Source organism: Cebidichthys violaceus, unplaced genomic scaffold (genome assembly GCF_023349555.1).
Source record: "Cebidichthys violaceus isolate CVI_PGR_0920_01 unplaced genomic scaffold, fCebVio1.0.p SCAF_13, whole genome shotgun sequence".
NCBI classification, from domain to species: domain Eukaryota; kingdom Metazoa; phylum Chordata; class Actinopteri; order Perciformes; family Stichaeidae; genus Cebidichthys; species Cebidichthys violaceus.
This window is the reverse complement of record NW_027176296.1, coordinates 9,228,711-9,248,829: the sequence shown is the minus strand read 5'-3', so window position 1 is coordinate 9,248,829 and position 20,119 is coordinate 9,228,711. Positions and strand designations below refer to the sequence as shown.

The window sequence follows — 20,119 nt, the reverse complement described above, 5'->3', positions numbered from 1 at the left end:
ATATATATATTTTTTTATATCTGTCCATTATTTTAATAGTTCAGTAGTGGTACTAATACTGCCATGTAATAATTTATGTTTAAAATAAAATCGTCAATTTGAATAGCTTGTATGCATGATTATCATAGAAGGTATGTTTCTAAATGGCAGTGGCACGGCCACCCTACTTACTCTACCTTGCACATGTTTAAAATAAAAACATGAATATATTAACCTGTGTATTATTTGAATAGCTTAGTATTGAATGCACAATAACAAGGTATGTTTATACATGGCACTAGGCCCAGTTTAATATAAAACACAATTTTATACAATATATATATTATGGGGTCCCTGCTCTATCTCTCTATCAGTTTGGGGGTCCTTGAACTGAAAAACGTTGAAGACCCCTGCTTTAGTGGACATGACTCAGTCCACACATTATGAATGTGAATGGTCCTATAGAGAGTCAGTGTTTGGTTTGTTCGCCTTGGGCTGCTGTTGAAACATGGCAGTGCCCCATAGTGGACTCCATGAAGAGGACCTACTCCTTATGTAGTTATAAATGGCTCATTCCAAGGTAACAACAACATAAAGATTCTTATTTTCAAGTGATTACACACTAAAGAAACATATTTATTAATATTATATTCATTACTCCACACTGGCCCTTTAAAGCTGCTGTAATCAATATGGGACAAATGTGTATGTGAAAGCAGTCACCAGATTATCACCAGACTGTGCAGTTTTCCCCAGCTCCACAGCATGTTCTTAAAAGCCATCCTCTCCAGCATTAAATAGCAGACAGACAAAGATAGCAGCAAGCTGGTGAACATAATGGAGCATTTAGCTGCTAAAGAGACAGCTATTTAATTTAAAAGCAGGTGGAAACCAAACCATAGCTAAAAGCAAACTTCAAAAGAAATGCTAATGTTGCTCCATATCTGCTGGATGTGTAAAAAAGACAATGTTTGTTAATGCATTTGCCATAACAACTTTATAGTATATCAGTGTGGTGTCTACAGCAGGACCAAAATAAATAAATTATTGCAGGTTTAAGTATCTAAAATTACATCATATTTGAACCAGAAAATCACAAAATTATACTTGTTACGTATTATTTAATAATATCTCTCAAAACTACTTATTTGGGGAGTCCACATGGCCTAGTGGTCTAAGGTCTACTCTAAAGTAGAGTAGGCAAAAGTAGAGAAAATTCCAAAAATGTATCTTTAAAAAAAAGTATGCTACCCTGACTGCACCAATTCCTGATGAAAGTAAAATGACCTGCTGTTTTATAGAAAATTATCTTTTTGTACTTATGGTTGCCATAAGTGAAATGCCAAAATACATCTATAGGGATGAGAGTGATTTCAAAGAAACTTTGAGAGTTGCCCCCAGTGCCCTCTCATGAACTATTTGTATGGCATGTGTTCTTTGTTAAACTGTGAAGTGCTGTATGCTGGCTCGACATGCCTGGTGAACTCCAACAGTGTCTCACAACCTTTCTAAAATTTGTGTTAGACATACAGTGACCTACTTGCAAACACCATCATATTGCATATTGTTTTCCACTGTAGTTCACTGTGAATGGCATGTTATTGTCTCACTTTGTCTGTCGGGGGTTGGAAAAGCTGAGCAGTAGCCGTGTTATTAAGATGCCTTGGGGTCACTCCTCATCACAACAAGTAAAAAAGATTCTCACAGGATCCAACCCCGTACCCTACAATCTGCAGAGACAGTTTTCAGACCTCACAATGTACTCTGTGGTTAAAACCCCTACCTCCACCATCTATTTTTAGAGGGAAGAATTCACAAAATTATATGTCTTTGGACTTAAATCCACGGCAGTGGCTCATTTTTTTTCCAGGAAGATTAACTGAGGGAATTCAAGTTGAGCATAATGAAAATCTATTCGTGCATCGTGTGCTTCCTGTTTTGGAAGGAACTTTTAACGGACCATTTCAAGCAATATTTGAGGAATGCATGTTAGTTCCATGATCCAGTTTCCTTTTCAATGTTCAAACCCACCAAAAATTGGCCTGGAACACATTTTTGGTCCAAACCTGTGTTTAAGGAATTGGAGCCTATGAAAGTGGAAAAATATGAACATCACATAGTTGAGAGTTGCCTATCATGCCTTGCTGTACAGTAAGTCCACAGTTGGTACATGTTTCCCAAAGGAACTTGTTGCTTGTTCCTCCAATGATATATGGAGATTCCTCAGCATAACCACAGAGTAACCCTGCAAGACTTCTGCTGCTTTCTAACTCGAATCATTGTCTGTCCTAATCTCCGGTCTATTTTTAGTTTGCTTGTGAAGTTACATAAGAGTTCCACAATAACAAAGGCAGGGGGTCATGAGAGCGGATTGGTGGGGGTCGGAGGGCATCTTTAATGGTTAGCAGTGGCGACGGCTCTGGAGGGTTAAGTTTGGAGATAAAGAAACTGAGCAGACAAAAGCCCTAGTGAAATATATCAGCTCCTTCTGTGTGAGACCATGCCACCTTCCAACCTAACATATAAATATCACCTGAAGTAATGAGAACTCAGCTGGAAATGTATATCTCAATGTGCTCAGGAATTTATTTATTGAATTTATTTAGGAATTTATTTATTTAATTTATATCACATATATAAAAAAAACATAATTCAAATAAAGCATAATATCAATGACCTTTGAACATCACCATGCCAGTCACGACACATCATCAGGTAGATACAAAAGTGTTTGGCCACTGTTTGTAAGCTAACGTTCTCTTGGATGCAGTGACACAAAATGTATTGGTTTTTGAAATTGAAAAGTGATGTGGGAGACAACCCTGCTTCAGTCCTCGTGTGGTGAGGAAATATGACCCTGAATCCATCAAATTTGGATTCATAATGCCAGGCAATGAAAGGTGAGGGTAAGCAGAATATTTGTTTTAGTAATTACAGCTGACAGTGGCATTACGCATATTTACAACCCAGTTTATTTTGTCTTTTTCTTTAGTAATGTTGTGTTTTTTTTTCTCATTTAATTGGGAAGGTTATCCTTGGTCCTTGGACACATTTACGTTACAAAAGGTTGAGAACCCCTGTTATAAACGGCAGAGGATTTAAGTGGTGTTTTGTTTTTGGGGAGTTATGCAAAAACACAACCTTCCCTGAATTGACGTTCTGGTCATATGGTCTAAGCAGAGGATTTTTGGATGGTGGTGTTGCTCAGTTGGTCCAAAACTTTGGTTCGGACTGAAATATCTCAACAAGTGTAGGATGGATTTGCCAGACAGATGTTCATGTTCCCTAGAGATTCTTTATGTCTGACTGGTAATCCCCTAACTGTTCCTGTAGCCTCATAGTTCTGTGTTGCTGTTAGCCAAACACCGTCAAAAACACTAAAAGTGAGCAAACTGTTAAACCCCCACTGTGTCTCTGAGCACAGAGTAGCAGATCGAGGTCGGTGTTGCACTCAGCTGTGTTATCACTATCAGCCTCTCTCAGCTGGGGGCAGGTTAATAGTAGTGCATGTGGGGTCAGCAGGCTATCAATGGCAGCATAAAACAGGCAATACAATTTTTTTTGAGAAAGTGTGAGCCTATGTAACCATGAGAAGTTATTGAGCATGCAGCCATAACTGGGCACCCAAGACATTATGCAGTTTGTGGCAGCAGAATGCGGAATTCGCTGTGGACAGAGAAAGAAGTGTACACTCACGGACACACACGACCGATCGCATGATCTTTCTGGTGGAGATAATATCTATAATAATTAAGACCAAAGTATATGATAGGATAGTGGCAATAGAATGTACCAGAGACCAACAAATTTGGGCTTGCACAGACAAAAATTCTCCCCGGGGAGGCATGCCCCTGGACCACCCTTGCTGGCTACATTTCCCCCACTGGCTCGCTACTACATACTGAAATTGTATAGAAATATGCATTAACACCATATTTCTAAGTGGTATAATGTGGTTACAGAAGAGTATGATGATGCAGTGCCATTGTTTAACTGTTTTGGGTAGAGAAGAGTCAAGAGTTATAAAGCGCATGAGAGCGGTGTCTTTAAACACGTCATTTGGATCACCAGAGGCTTTGTCAGCCATATTGCATCATGAGATAAGAATGTGTCTAGCTGGTCCCTCTGGCTGTGCCACAAGGCCTCGCTCAGTATCACAGCAGAGTTGAAATGAGAGTTTAAGAGAAAAATATCCTGGTTTGGAAGTCTAGTAGGAAAACACTGGTTTTCTTCTGGAAAAGGTCCACAGGGTGACACACTACTTTACGAGGGTCTTTTGAGAATGTCGTAATAGTTCTCACTCCCATCTTTTTTTTAATAGTTTGCCGGGAGACCAGGAAACCTTGTTGAATGCTTGTTCTCCTACTTCACAATTTGTGTCTCTTTGTGCGGGGCGTTTATATGACCGAACATTACAAGTTGTCAAGTGGAGTAAACAAACTTAAGCGTTGCATAAGTTCTCCATTTCAGGTTAACTACTGCCAACTGGGCGGTACGTCAGTCTTTTCCAAAAGGCTTGTTATAGTGCTGGCTGGCCAATACCTATTACACTGCCCCACAGATGTGGTACCCAAGGGCAGAGTCAGGAGGCAAGTAAGGAACAGCTGTTGCAATGACAATATCTATTTTTTATAAGATTTTTTTGTGGAAGGGCAGGTTCTTGATTGAACGATATCATAGCTTTAAACATGTTTCTCCAATGATAGTTGTCTGAACACTGATCTGTTGAATTTCAGTGGACATCATTTTATTTTAACCTTTGAGCAGAATGTCAGGAAGTTTTTCCAATGATAGTCATGTCTGTGTGTCTCGCAGGTGTTCGAGAAGTTGAAGGACTACATGCTGATCCCTGTGTGCAACATGGAGAAGGTCAAAGTTGATGGAGCCCTCACATGCTGCTCTGTACTCATCAACAAGAAGGCCAACGTCTGAGCGTGCTCACCAGGGGGTCTCTCAGTGCATGGTTACCAAGCGGAGCTTGTATTCAATCACCAAGGATCCCGAGGTTTATCCAAACTATCTTGTAATTTAGAAGAAGGATAGGGAGTTCGTTGTCGCTGAGGGTCAAAGAAAATATAAATTGGAGGGAATCATCTAGTCTCCCTTTTTCCTCCAAACACTCAAATTTCATTAAACTTTCTTATAAATTTGTGAATACATCAGTTGACATTAAACACAATTATATTTTGATTACTGTTGTCTCTTTAAGGATTTTGATATTACATTAAAATTAGTCTTATTTTGCTCTTGATTTGGATGAACTCTTAACATTTTCTTTCAAAAGCTGAATATATTTTTTGACAGTATGTACTCCAATTAGTTTGCAAACTTATAACATTTGATTCTAATTAATCTGATCTCAGGTCAGAGGAGAAGTAGACTATGTGCCATGTGGAGCATGTTTTCACGGTATTTTGGAGCAAAAGAAATCCTGCAACATTTGTAATATGATAACAGTGTTGAATTATTGCTGATTCTTTACAGTTGATGCTGAGTGAATTTCATGACTACATTATTTCAAAACCACGAACATGCAATTCTGTATTTTATGAAAATGCATGGCCATGTATCTGACTATTAGGTTGTTTTGATTTCTCTTATTAAAAATACAGTTCTTGAAAGGCTTTCTGGAGAAATGAGGTATGATTGCACTGTTATGATTATTGATTGATGATTGATATAAATACTGCCATTGAGACCTTAGGTGCTTTCATGACTATTACTTACAGTACTAATCATTGCTATTGAACTTACAGGACTGGAGACGATTTTTGACTGATCTCAATAATTGCTATAGAAGCTAACATTAGCCTGTTAATTTATTCTACAAAGACCATCTGTTGCCATTTTTTAAAGCAATTTGGCATCCCTCCTAGTGAGCCCTTGTTTTGATTCATATGAGGATGCAAACGTATTGATCTGTGCCAAGAGGACAGATAAAAGCTGCCTTTTCCATTATTCTAAGATGAACACATCTTTCTTTCATTCCAACATAACACCTCTGCTCTCCTTAATATACAATGTCTATATGGAAAACCAATGCCTTTTCTTCTTCTCAATAATACTGAAGGAACTGTAGTTTTTCTCACTCCATTGGTTCTGCCAGTGTTGTTGATTACATTGTTTTTTTGCGTCTCAGAGCATGCTGTGAAACTGATGTTCCACTAAATCCAGTAGCATCAAATGTGACTGCAGAGTGTTTGCACTCAGCATGCAGAACAAGCTAACTGTTTTGTGTGTTTCCACATGTTTTCACAGTGGTAGTTGCAAACAGGAGTTTAAAGGATGTTGCTGTACTCTGTTTTGGTGGCCTTATCTCTGTTGTTGCTGAATTCATGTTTGAGGCCTGTAGATATGACAACATAGGGTATGTAAACACGTAAACTGTACATACACTATATACTGTACACGTTAAAGCCCATCATATGTGAAACCATGTTTTTCTCAATATGATTGTAAGTGAAAGTTGAGGAAATTACATCAGGAGGTGATTCAACCTCGCTCTGTAGACGTTTGCATATGGGCAAGTGGGCAGTGACGAAACATGGAAAGAATTCCTGTTGGGAGGAGAGGCTTGTACACCAGTAAACACTGACTCTTTTAAACTTTCTCTGTCTTTCTCTTCCGCTCTCAACACTCACTCTCTCCCACACTCTCCTATTGCCTCATAGACAATTCGTGCTAATTTATGGCCATGATATCACACAGTCTGGCGAACGCAGTAAAAAGTGTGACACCAGTAGTATATTTTACAGAAGGCGGCTGGCTGGATGCAGGATGATAGCATAGTTGCAGAGCATCCAGTTCTGATTCTCACGCGCTGAGCCAGGCAGGACCAGTCATATACTGTCTGATTGTTACACTGTCAATCATTGGATTTCATCTAACTTTCTCATCCCCTCTCCCATTGCTCCAAATCACCCATTGGTTGTACAGCTCTGGGTCGCCATAACCTTTTTACTCATTTCAATTCAAAACATTTAATACATTTTTGGCTCTTGGTCTGCAAGGCTGTCTGTGAGTAACTGCTCTTGAAAATGTGTGTTGACTTTGTCGAGGGTTTATTCCTCCTCTTACTAATCCCCTCACTCATCACAGTTGACATGATGTTGTGATTGCCCTTGTTCCAACCGAGGTCTCTTGGATTTCATACAAATTGTGAGTAATAATTATTTGAGTCATCTTAAATTAAGCTGTTCTTCTACTTTGTGTAATAAATTAACATCTAGTATTCAACTGCGTTGGGCTTTTTTTTTTTTTTTAAATCATTGTCAAATTAGCCTCAGTTTTGAAGGTTAACTTATTTCATAGTAAAGAATTTCATTTTCATTCATATTAAGTTCAACAGCTTTTGACAATATATAATGCTCAAGGACAAGGTTGGTATAGATCATGTGGCTTCATCAAGTGATGTAGAATACAAACCTGAAGCACAATCTAACTGTTCTCTCATTTTTAGTAGAATAACTAGCTTTGTCTCAGAAAGGATTCACTATGATGGCACAGAGACAACCTATGTCCCGTTGAGTTCTGCTACCACCTAGTGACACCCAAATGTAAGACAGATCAACATAAGGTTTGTATCGAGGCACAATCCATTTGCTGTTTGGTTGATGACAAGAAAGGCTGCTCAAGTCACTTAAAACTGCTTAAATCTCCTACAATAATGTAGTGTGTACCGATGAAAGTCTAAATGGTTGACAGGAAATGCAACTGGAAGAAAAACAGCTTTTCGTTGTTTATTGACAAAAATACAAACCTGCAATGTTTATATAATTGCATATTATGCATTGCATAATAATGCAATGCATAATGAACAAAAAGTAAAGAGTTTACAAGGACATGACAAAAAATAATAGACAATTGAAAAGATCTGAAAACAAAAACAAATTATCGTTGTCTTTCAGGTACAGATCATTTGAAATAGTAATAAAATATATAAAATTGGCTCATGTAAAATTTTGGGGGGAGGTGACACTCGAATGTGTGAAATATAAATAGTCCCAAACCCTCATGGCACCTTTACGTTTATTTTCACATATTTAACACAGAAGGTTACAAATACAATCGAAATATAGCATTTGAATATAAAATATCATCCTCTCAAATCTTTTTTGGTCCAAGGTACTCTAAGCTAACTGCAGACTACCACCTGGTAATTATTAACAGGTTTTATAAGATAAAAAAACTTCTTGACCATCAAAGCCATTATGTGGGGTCTTTTCTAGTAATCTCACAAAATATCTCCTGGTAATTATTAACAGGTTTTATAAGATAAAAAACTTCTTGACCATCAAAGCCATTAAATGGGGTCTTTTCTAGTAATCTCACAAAATATCTCCTCATCTAGGTTCCCTCTTGTGGACATAAAAAGACAGCAGTGTAGATACACTGTCAGTCCTGAACTGACAGTTCAATTACCAATATATAAGTAATATTACAATAAGGTATGCTTAATTATCTTCAACAACATGTTAACCAAAAGCTTAAACTGTCATAGAAATGTTATATTCTTGTTCTCAAATGTTGATTTGTCCACCTTTCAAAGAGACTGTAATGACAGGAGAGAGTATGCCATGATTAAAACGAATCCCCATTATACTATGAATACATGGTAACACACCATTGTGTAAGCTTCTGCACCAGTGGCAGTAAAGTACAGTTGTTATTCTGTACATTTAGCTACAGGGGAAATTAGTATAGAGGTTGCCTGGCCCCCTTGCAACAGTGACCTTGCAGTGGAATCTGTCTGCAGGCTCAGCCAGAGACAAGTAGGAATGGTTAAGAAAGTCACTGCCAGAGCAGGGTGGGATACAGGCTGAGCCATCAGGGCAGGAACCGTGACATGTTTGGAAGAGCTCATCACTCATCTTCGCACCTCTTTTCTCTCCAACTTCCTCGTAGACATACTTGTTTCCTTTTGGGCAAATAATGACACTGTCTTTGTTCAGAGTCACATAGTCTGGAAAGACTTTCGTCCCAGGGCTTCCATCTACCTGTTCCCCGCTGCAGAACTGTCTTTCTAATGACAGGAGCCTGGTGGATCCCCATGATCGGGAAACGTCATCTTCAGACATTATCTCTACCACAGATGAAGTGGTTTCGTCGGAGTACTGCTTTGCTGTTATCGGAGGATTCTGTAGTGTGAGCACAAAGTATTTAATTTGTAACACCTTGAAACTCTGTCGCACATTTAAAAGGGCTGGAATTGAGTGAAAACCACACTCTATCTCTCCCAATTCATATATAATTGCTTGTGTTTTACTTATTTTCTTGTTGATATCTGAATTTATACATTTATAAATTTATTAAATTATTTATATTGCATCTTAATTAGTCATGGCCAAAATTAATTTTTCCACCGAGGAAAAAAACCCATCATTATTGTGAAGTATGTATGTATCATGTATCATACTATTAAGTAAAATAGTTTACCCATCGCGGCCCATTGACCTCTGTCAGAAAACTTTGTAGGACTTTGTCAAGGTTGGGCACCGGTGGCCAAAAATACAGCTTGAGTTTACTATAAAAACACATAAAACAACAGATAAGAAAATAATCTTCAAACAATGCAGAATGTCAAATTGGTTAAAAGAATTGTTAGTAAGAGTATTTAGCTAGAAATAGTTTTATTTAATAATTTGAAAAAATGTTGAGGAAGGTATCACATACATATCACATGAGTATTTTTGTTTTAATTTTTCCTACCTGAGGTAGGTAGAAAACAAGGAGATGAGGATGATGGCAATCATCAGCATCAAGACAGGTATACACAGCATGAGCAATGTGCCTGTAAAGGTTATTTATACTGCATTAAGGTTTGAATATTTAATGAGCGTAACAAAGAACTGCATTTCTTAGGTCTATAATGTTAATTTTTAATTGCGACACAACAGTGTATTTTGTTCACTACACTATGACAATTGTTATCACATAATCAAATTTGAATGAACTGCTTGTGAAATTCAAACAAAATAAGAGTCAAATAAACCGCTCCAATGCATTAGCTGCAATTTTGCCACTTTTAATAATTTTTATACAAACCAACAGGGGATAACAAAACTATTGTGTTTTACACTGACTTTTGTCAGTCTCAGTGGGATCTTACCGATATCAGCAGGGATGTCGCCAGTAAGCACATTTGACCAGTCACTCCAGTGTCCTGAGTAAATGGACCCATTAGGTTTAGCTCTGATCTTAACACTGTAATGGCTACCTGTTGGGACCTCTCGACATGTACCCGTCTCAGGGCCCTTTAGGGACTTCTGGGGACACAAAGGTTGATTTTGATATTCAATTGTAAGAACATTAAAGGACAATCTTAGTGATGACATACTCATTTTGCGTTCTGCATGTCCCTCAAGATATATTTATGTTCCCTTGCAGTACTGCCTTTTAATGCATTTGTTTTCCCTTCTCTGAATACTGTTTCATTTGCACACATATTCTTTGCATTTTCTCATGTTTTGGCAAATTAAGTTATTTTGCAACATACAGCATGGTAATTTAATATAAGGTAATATAACCAATATAATGAATAATGTTACTGATTTTTTTTACTTTAAATTTGTCATTGTATTGTAACACTCCTTTCTTTGGTGCCATCTGGTGGTAATATTGACTACTCAGCCCTACTACACAAACAAAACTTGCCATTGGAATAATTAGAAAAAAATAATTCATACAGATATTATATTTAAATAAAAATCTACCTATAGTAATTTTAGTATACTATTATGAACAATGTTGTGATGGAATCTAAAATGTATAAGGGAACACAAACATATTTTGAAGGGAATTTGAAAAAAAACAACAACATAAAATTGTGTTGCTGTAAAGGACATCTTACAATCCACGCTTCACCCTGGCTGATCTGGTAGCTGACTTCATACTGCAGGTGAGCAGACAGAGACAGATGAGGAGCTTCCCATTTCAAGCACAACTTGTCTTTTTCCAATGTTCCTTTCAGATGACATGGTGGGGATGTTTTGACTAAAACCCAAAAATAAAAAAAACAATTAATTTGAGTCTCCTTTTTGTCAGCTCTCATCACATCAAAATACTCTTTAGATAATGAAACAAATCATGAAATTAAAGAAATACAGCTAAAGCATCCAAAAGGAACCAGAAAAGGAGAAGCAAAAATCCCTCACCGCTGTTGCTGAGAGTGAACTCTTGAGTATAGAAGGTTCTGCTGAGTGGAGCTGAAGTGCTGCTGAGCTTGACCCGGACTCTTCTGGACGCCTCTCCACGGAAATGGCACAGTTCAGTCACATCCCTGTCGGCGAGACACTCTGTCCATTCTGTCCAGCCCAAAACGTCACTGTAATATCATCACATACAATCACAGCCAAACAAAGTGAAATATCAGTTGTGTGTTTTAATGGGTAAACCCAAAGAACTAAACAGGTTTGTTTTTTTTACTGTTCACTAGTCAGTATAGACAACAATGTGAAATGAAAGGAAAGTTGAGCAGAGAAAGAGATGACAAACAAAATAGTTTGCAACATTATTGTTGTTCAAAGTAATGCTGTGTCAAGTGTTTACTGTGAAGGATGTAAATAACTAAGTCAATTAAACATGCTGATGCATTAGCATAGCATGATCTGAGGAATTTCAGTCATCAATGATGGAATGTAGTAAGTAATGTACCTGAGACCCATCTTGTATAAAAGTTTGTACACGTTCTCTTCACCATATCTACTCCCATGCCAAAGACAGGTGATGTTTTGCAGGTCAGATGTGTAGCACATTAGAGAAATATCATCTGAAAGAAGAGAAAACATTTCTCATTCAAGTGTTGCATCTGTGACAGAGGAGGTCACAGGATGAGATGCTGCGCTGTGGATAACAATTGCCATTCACTCAGATTCACACTCTTTGTTATTTAGACACACCTGCACTTTGGGGAACCACGGCTCGCACACTTTGTGACCAGCCGCTCCAGTGTCCTGTATTTGGATTATAGGCACATCTGACGGAGACCTGGACCTCAACCTCCTCCCCTGGTACCAGAGAGTCTAGTATGCTGCACTCCTTTGTCTGTAGAAATCACATACTCGAAAATGTAATTAATATTGTAAAATATACAAAATTATACATTTAACTTTATTTTACCCACTGTAATTACCAATACAGGAGTACATGTGAAGGAGGGTTACAGATAGTAAAATGATACAATATTCATATAATGGACAAAAAAAACAAACACATAATCACTGATGGTGTTAAATTTATCAGTTAATAAATCAATATCATAACTCACAAGCTGGCACATTAACTTGACCCCCAATTCCTGGGCTCCACATCATACTATACAATGACTTTTTCTTGTAATAAATTATCGTGTAACTTTTATAATATCATTTAAATGTCACACCACAATTTTTTTTATAACTTTCTATGACACACTAAACTATTAGTCAACAGATTATACTTGTTAATGGCATATTTATGGCATTTGTGTGACATGCTATACTATTATTTTGTATGGCATACTATGTCATTTGTATGACTGTTTTAATGAAATACTATGACTTTTTCATTTTCGTTTTGAAGTTTTTCTGACTTTCTTCTGACATACTATTCTATGACATTTTTAACGACAATTTAATTTAATTCCATACTATTCTGTCACTCATTTTTACTTCTAAATGATGTACTACTCACACTTTTTTGATGTAATCCTACTGTTTTCGACATGCATTGGTATGACTTTTTTTTTAATTTTTCGACATTTAATAGATTTTTTTAGACATGCTATACTATGACTTTTATATTAGTCTTTTTGACATACTATACTATGGATTTTTTTGGAAATATTATATTATGTTTTATCCCCTTTTTTTAGACGTTCTATACCATGAATATTTTTTTTTAACTTTTTTCAATATACAGTGGGTACGGAAAGTATTCAGACCCCTTTAAATGTTTCACTCTTTGTTTCATTGCAGCCATTTGCTAAAATCAAAAAAGTTCATTTTATTTCTCATTAATGTACACTCAGCACCCCATCTTGACAGAAAAAAACAGAAATGTAGAAATTTTTGCAAATTTATTCAAAAAGAAAAACTGAAATATCACATGGTCATAAGTATTCAGACCCTTTGCTGTGACACTCATATTTAACTCACAAGCTGTCCATTTCTTCTGATCCTACTTGAGATGGTTCTACTCCTTCATTGGAGTCCAGCTGTGTTTAAATAAACTGATTGGACTTGATTAGGAAAGGCACACACCTGTCTATATAAGACCTTACAGCTCACAGTGCATGTCAGAGCAAATGAGAATCATGAGGTCGAAGGAACTGCCCAAGGAGCTCAGAGACAGAATTGTGGCAAGGCACAGATCTGGCCAAGGTTACAAAAGAATTTCTGCAGCACTCAAGGTTCCTAAGAGCACAGTGGCCTCCATAATCCTTAAATGGAAGAAGTTTGGGGCGACCAGAACTCTTCCTAGACCTGGCCGTCCAGCCAAACTGAGCAATCGTGGGAGAAGAGCCTTGGTGAGAGAGGTAAAGAAGAACCCAAAGCTCACTGTGGCTGAGCTCCAGAGATGCAGTAGGGAGATGGGAGACAGTTCCACAAAGTCAACTATCACTGCAGCCCTCCACCAGTCGGGGCTTTTTGGCAGAGTGGCCCGACGGAAGCCTCTCCTCAGTGCAAGACATATGAAAGCCCGCATAGAGTTTGCCAAAAAACACATGAAGGTCTCCCAGACTATGAGAAATAAGATTCTCTGGTCTGATGAGACGAAGATTGAACTTTTTGGCGTTAATTCTAAGCGGTATGTGTGGAGAAAACCAGGCACTGCTCATCACCTGCCCAATACAATCCCAACAGTGAAACATGGTGGTGGCAGCATCATGCTATGGGGGTGTTTTTCAGCTGCAGGGACAGGACGACTGGTTGCAATTGAAGGAAAGATGAATGCGGCCAAGTACAGAGATATCCTGGAAGAAAACCTCTTCCAGAGTGCTCAGGACCTCAGACTGGGCCAAAGGTTCACCTTCCAACAAGACAATGACCCTAAGCACACAGCTAAAATAACAAAGGAGTGGCTTCGGAACAACTCTGTGACCATTCTTGACTGGCCCAGCCAGAGCCCTGACCTAAACCCAATTGAGCATCTCTGGAGAGACCTGAAAATGGCTGTCCACCAACATTCACCATCCAACCTGACAGAACTGGAGAGGATCTGCAAGAAAGAATGGCAGAGGATCCCCAAATCCAGGTGTGAAAAACTTGTTGCATCATTCCCAAGAAGACTCATGGCTGTACTAGCTCAAAAGGGTGCTTCTACTCAATACTGAGCAAAGGGTCTGAATACTTATGACCATGTGATATTTCAGTTTTTCTTTTTTAATAAATTTGCAAAAATTTCTACATTTCTGTTTTTTTCTGTCAAGATGGGGTGCTGAGTGTACATTAATGAGAAATAAAATGAACTTTTTCGATTTTAGCAAATGGCTGCAATGAAACAAAGAGTGAAAAATTTAAAGGGGTCTGAATACTTTCATATACTATGACTTTTTTCTACATACTTTACAATTACTTTTTTGAAATGCTATACTCTGAATTTTTTGTCATACAATACTAAAACTTTTTTGACGAAATACAAAACTTCATTTTTTTCAACAAGCTATACTATAAAATTTTTAGTACTTTTTCTACATACTATAGTATGACTTTTTAATCACTTATTTGGACATGCTAAACTTTTGATTTTAATCGTGACTTTTTAATAAACAATGCTGACTATTAAAAAAAAATTCACAGTACTATTCTGTGACTTTTTTTCTTATTTGTTTCAGCATGCTATACTATGATTCTGTTATGATTTTTTTAACATACTATACAATGACTTCTTTTGACAAGGAATACTATGACTTTTTTATGATTTTTAAAAAAAACATTTAAATAAATTTGATAGATTTTCTCGACATGCTTTGCAATTAATTGTTTTTGCCATATTATCCTATGACAGTTGTATGACTATTTTCAACCTGCTCTTTGACTTTTTCTGACTTTTTTCGACCATTCTATGACTTTTAGAGAGTTGGGGCATCACATTCCTTGTATGTTTATGCATATTTGGTCATTAAAGTAAATCTGACAATGATTCTGATTCTAATGACTTTTTTATGTGAAACATTTTTTTGTGAGATACTAGCCTATATATTTTTTTTCATTTTAATGACATACAGTACTATGGCTTTTTAAATGAAAAACTATACTATAACTTTGTTATTGGCAATTGTATGACAACAAGGAGGCTTAGTATACTATGACTTTTCTTAGTGAATTTCATACATTTTTTTTCAACATTCTATATTATGGTTTTTATGACTTTTTTCAACATGCAGTTTTTGAGTATTTTTGACATAGTATGTCAAGACTTATTTCGACATTCTATACTATGAATTTTTATATGATTTTTTTTTTACATTCTATACTATGACATTGACTCAATATTCTACACAATGTATTTTTTGTGTTTTTTTATGTCATTTTATGCTATGACATTTCTCAACATGCTATACTATGACTTTTTAATGACATTTTTGAATATACAATACTATGACTTTTTCTCACTTTTTTGACAAGTTATACTATGACATATTCATGAATTATTACGACATACTGAAATATTACTTTTTTTCGACATGCTATGCTATTACTATTTTTACATTTTTATGACTTATTTCACTATTCTTTACTAAGACTTTAAAAAAAAGACTTTTGTGCATGTTATACTATCAAATATTATACAATGCAGTTTTGTAATATGCTATGATATAACTCTTTTTTTTACATACAATACTAGGTTTCTTTCTCACTTTTTTGACATTTTATACTATGACTTTTTCATACATTCTTTCAAGAGACTTTACTGAGTATTTCACTCACTTTATTGACATGGTATACTATGACTTTACTATAAATTTTTATGAATTTTTCATTATGCAATAATATGACTTTCACACTATTTCGACATTTCATGGCTTTTTTCATTTTTCATGACTTTTTCGACATACAATACTATGACTTTTTCCACTTTTTAGGACATAGAATATGTATAGTATAATTATTTTTTCTTTTAGAAACATAAATATATGAATTTATTTACATGCTAGGATTTATTTACGACTTTTTATTAATATATGATTTTTTTCCTACTTTTTTGATGTACTATACTATAACTTTTTTCAGCATGACCATTATTATGTTTTTCTAGATACTATACTATGATTTCTTCATGTCTTTCTGTGACATATTATGCCATGACTTTTTGACATGCTATACTGACTTTTTTTTTTTTTTTACTTTTTCAACATAATGTACTATGACTCTTTTTGACAAGCTATACTATGACGTTCAAATGAAATACGATACTATGACTTTTTATGACATTTTAGTGACATATTATACTATAATTTATTCATGACATGTTATGCTATGACTTTTTTGTGTGTGTACAAAGTCATTGTACACCTGTATACCTATAGACGTTTGACACTTTCTAAAGACTTTTTAATTACATTTTTGGAACGTACTATATGATTTTTTTAATGGCTTTTTATGACATTCTATACCATGTCTTTTCATGGACTTTTTTATGACACACTATACTATGACTTTTTTATGACATTTTTGTTACATGCTCTATGTAGGTGCTGAACTGAGATAAAAGACAGAAGTGTTTCACACTTACTCACATGCTGGTCATACTATTACTTAAATAATATATAAAGTTGAAATTATCTCATGGATTTGTCGAGAAGCTGTGTGCATGTGTACCTCTTTTATCTTCACTCCCAAACTTTTGGATGAGTATCGAATCCTATACATCACATGCTCTTCAAAGTATTTTGAGTCCTTTGTGTGCCATGAAACTTGCAGCTGTCCTGCTTGGCCATTTTGGTTTAAAGACACACTGAAGGGTGGATCCAGGAGCACTAGAAAAAAAAAGGTGATCAAAAAACATGGAAGAACACATCACAGAATCCATTGAAGAAAATAATTCACTGGTGTTAAGGCAACAGGTGAGAAGGCCCCTGTCTTTTTTGGTGCATGACCCTAATGACTGGAGCGAAAACCCAAGACATGTAGGGGGGATATAAGTCTTTCATCCTGTGGGGGTCCACCTGGGAATACCCACAATCAGCCAACCCTGCTTGCTTTGTGTGCGGCTTTACATTTAGCAAACATGCCTTCTCTCTTATATCTCTTTTGTGTGTCTTTTGTCCTCCAAACCAGAATGCAGGGATGGAAAAATTCTATTCACCATATTGAAAATCCTTGTTCATTCACATGAGCCTGCATTAAAACAGCTAAACATGCTTGAAACAGCTGCCCGTTTGAGGGTAATATAATATTTGGACCCCATTTATTTTCATAAATGATGCACTTGGAAAAGAAATAAAGTTTAAAAAAGTGTTTCACAATTCATTCATCATTTGAATTATGCACACATTTGTGAATTTGGAAGATGGTGAAGAAATCTCCTGTTAATAGACATACAGTATGTCAAATGATGAGAAACTAGTCATAGTTTTTGAGGGTAATTGCAAATGGGAATAATAAATCAAAGCAACATAGAGTGGGTGTTATTTGGGAGGGGCGTCATCATTGATTGGTAAAGTCATCAGATTTGAGGACCTCTTTGTCAAAAAGGTCGTAGTCGCAGGCATTCTTAGGGATGGGACGGAATTTGAAGTACAAATTATATTTTTATGTACAGTTGATCTGAAAGGTCTTTTTGGCCTATTTTTCTTTTTAGAAGTACTACTCATTTGCTCATATGAGGCTAAATTACGTTACAAAGATAGGAAAAGATTGACATGGCCACTTTCAAAGGGGACCCTTAACCTCTCACATCAAGATATCTAAATGAAGATGAGTTCTATTGGTATCCACGCCGCAAGTCTCCCCTTTACAACCATGTCTACAATGTTAGTCTCCATAGTAGCCATTTCAGTGTAGTGAGACCATTTTTTAAAACTTGACGTTACAGTATGAAATTATCTATTGTGACATCCAGGATAATTGAAGCCTCATGAAACCTTACAACCCCAAACTAGAGTATTTAGAGGATATGCAGGTTTCCCATGTACAGTATATGGACAATAATGGGGGTTTCTGAGCAGATTTCAGAACTGAAAAAAGCAAATACAGAAAAAAATCCATCCATATCCTGTTCAAGGTTGCGGGGGGACTGGAGCCGATCATAGCTGTCATTGGGCAAAGCCAGGGACTATTATTATTGACTACTATTGACCTTTTATTTACCCCTGAACATCCCCTGTCCCCAACTCTAAAACAAGAGGAGGGGATGGTAAGAGTAATACATAAAGCTTCATGTGTGTGTTCTTTTTTTCCAACAAGAGATCGATCTATTTCGATAAATATTATTAAAAGAAAAGTCTTACATTGGTCCTCCACACAGACAGCGCGACTGTAGAGGATGGTGTTGGTGTTGCGCTCTACCACTTCAAGTTGTATTTCCACAAACAAGAAAACATCGGACCCAGGAAATGAGCAGATATGGAGTGAAGTTCCGACTTCTGTTCTCTGGACAGACATTTCACACCTTTTCTTTCCGGACAGGCTTGATTAAAATAAATGGCAAAAATAATAGACATGTACTATATATTAAGCAATCAATCAAACCATTTGTAATCTTTCATACAGGTAAGTGTAGTTCAAAGTGCTTTAAGGTGACTTATAGATGAAGTAACACATGTCAGGTTCAAATGTAAACTGAAAATTCTAAAAGGAGAAATAAAATAATTACATCATTCAAAGTGAAAGATTAAACATAAATATTTGGTTGGCTTTGGTTGATATGGGTTGATGAAGTTTCTCTTGTGGAATACACACTAATACTAATGAACCAAAAAATTTAACAATAAATAAATAATAGCCAAATTAAAAAGTATCAAAAATAAACAAAATAAATCAGAGAATATTAAATGATATAAGACTATTTAAGGGCCCTTATTATACAAAACACACGTTATTATATACAAGTTATTGTATATAAAACATACCTGTCAGACTTGTAGAGCAAATCATAAGTTCTGTTGTCTGCAGTCTCAAAGAAGCAGGTAAAATCCTGTTCTGTGCGGGTGAAACATTTAGGATCCAGGTCACCCTTTAAGAGCAAAATATCTGCTCCAGAAATGACAAATATATTGACATATAAATATAACATATAATACATGAGCCCCCCGGAACAAAACACATCCCTGCAAGTCAAACAAGGCGGTATTTTTTAAATAGCAAGATGCTAAATTGTGGAAACAAGTTGGTGTCTTTTTGCTGTGCAAAAACAAGATGATGTGTGGAAACAAGAACCATTAATTGTCAGAAATACCTATTATCTTCTACTTTTTACCCACAACGTATTATCTTGTTCTCACATGACTTTTGAAAAAACAACATATTTTGTGACTTTAGTGTCTCTGTGTTAAATAATTATAATATATATATATATATATATATATATATTATAAATAATTATATATATATAATTATTTTCATTGGAAATAAACAGTAAATGAGAAAATGCAGCTGTTAATTGGATTTAACATTAGTTTATAGCGTAATTCAATCGTGCAAAAATGATCCATCACTAAACCCTACCTTCACTTGACAGATGACTGACAGTTCCATCCTTGCAATGTATCCCAGGGACAAAGCCCACTTGTATCCACAAACTAATAAGGAGGATCTGCCAATTCATTGTAGATTGAGGTATTATGTATCCTAAACCACCATGGCACTTAAACTAACAACGCACTTGCTTTTGTATGTGCATTGTGTGTGTTGTCTTTCATGCATGGTTTTGAGTAGGCATGGGCGGGTAGGGTTGATCAGTGCTGAGGGCTTGGCTGTGCTTAAAGCAGGAAGCGTGCTTTGTGTAAAGCCTAGTGGAAGTACGCACAAAAAAAAGGCAGATTTTTTTTTAACTGAAACTATGGAAGTTATTTGTTTACTCTCAAACACTCCTTCTTATTAGACACAATAACAAATCCCTCATTTGCTGCTGCTGAAACCTAGTATATGTTTCAGTCCATCATCTGGCTGGGTTTGCATTTTTTTTCCTTGCTCTAAATACAAATATTTAACTATGAATA

General features: G+C 36.2%; 2 protein-coding genes across 3 annotated transcripts in view; one reads left to right on the top strand and one right to left on the bottom strand.

Moving 5' to 3' along the window:
* The window catches only part of ddah1 (dimethylarginine dimethylaminohydrolase 1), a 74,065-nt gene extending 66,850 nt beyond the window's left edge, over positions 1 to 7,215 (top strand). For both annotated transcript variants that reach the window (XM_068707679.1, XM_068707678.1), the window contains exon 6: positions 4,795 to 7,215. In XM_068707679.1, coding sequence (XP_068563780.1) covers positions 4,795 to 4,911 — 117 coding nt within the window. In that variant the 3' untranslated portion in view covers positions 4,912 to 7,215. The remainder of the gene's footprint in view (positions 1 to 4,794) is intronic.
* A 487-nt stretch (positions 7,216 to 7,702) lies between these two features.
* mpl (MPL proto-oncogene, thrombopoietin receptor) lies at positions 7,703 to 19,956 on the bottom strand. Its single transcript, XM_068707677.1, has 12 exons — positions 19,626 to 19,956; positions 19,031 to 19,151; positions 18,410 to 18,588; positions 16,779 to 16,936; positions 11,877 to 12,021; positions 11,632 to 11,746; positions 11,133 to 11,302; positions 10,829 to 10,971; positions 10,088 to 10,244; positions 9,688 to 9,769; positions 9,415 to 9,502; positions 7,703 to 9,116 (listed from the first exon to the last, which is right to left on the bottom strand). The coding sequence occupies exons 1-12, from the start codon at positions 19,723 to 19,725 to the stop codon at positions 8,658 to 8,660; spliced, it is 1,917 nt and encodes a 638-aa protein (XP_068563778.1). The 5' UTR covers positions 19,726 to 19,956; the 3' UTR covers positions 7,703 to 8,657.
* Positions 19,957 to 20,119: the final 163 nt, after the last annotated feature.

Coding starts and splice junctions, on each gene's coding strand:
- mpl (XM_068707677.1), bottom strand. CDS start 19,725: ATGAATTGGCAGATCCTCCTTATTAGTTTGTGGATACAAGTGGGCTTT. Junction 11,303..11,631: donor TTATACAAGATGGGTCTCAG/GTACATTACTTA, acceptor ATGATATTACAG/TGACGTTTTGGGCTGGACAG. Junction 10,245..10,828: donor GCCAGGGTGAAGCGTGGATT/GTAAGATGTCCT, acceptor TTGTGTCCCCAG/AAGTCCCTAAAGGGCCCTGA.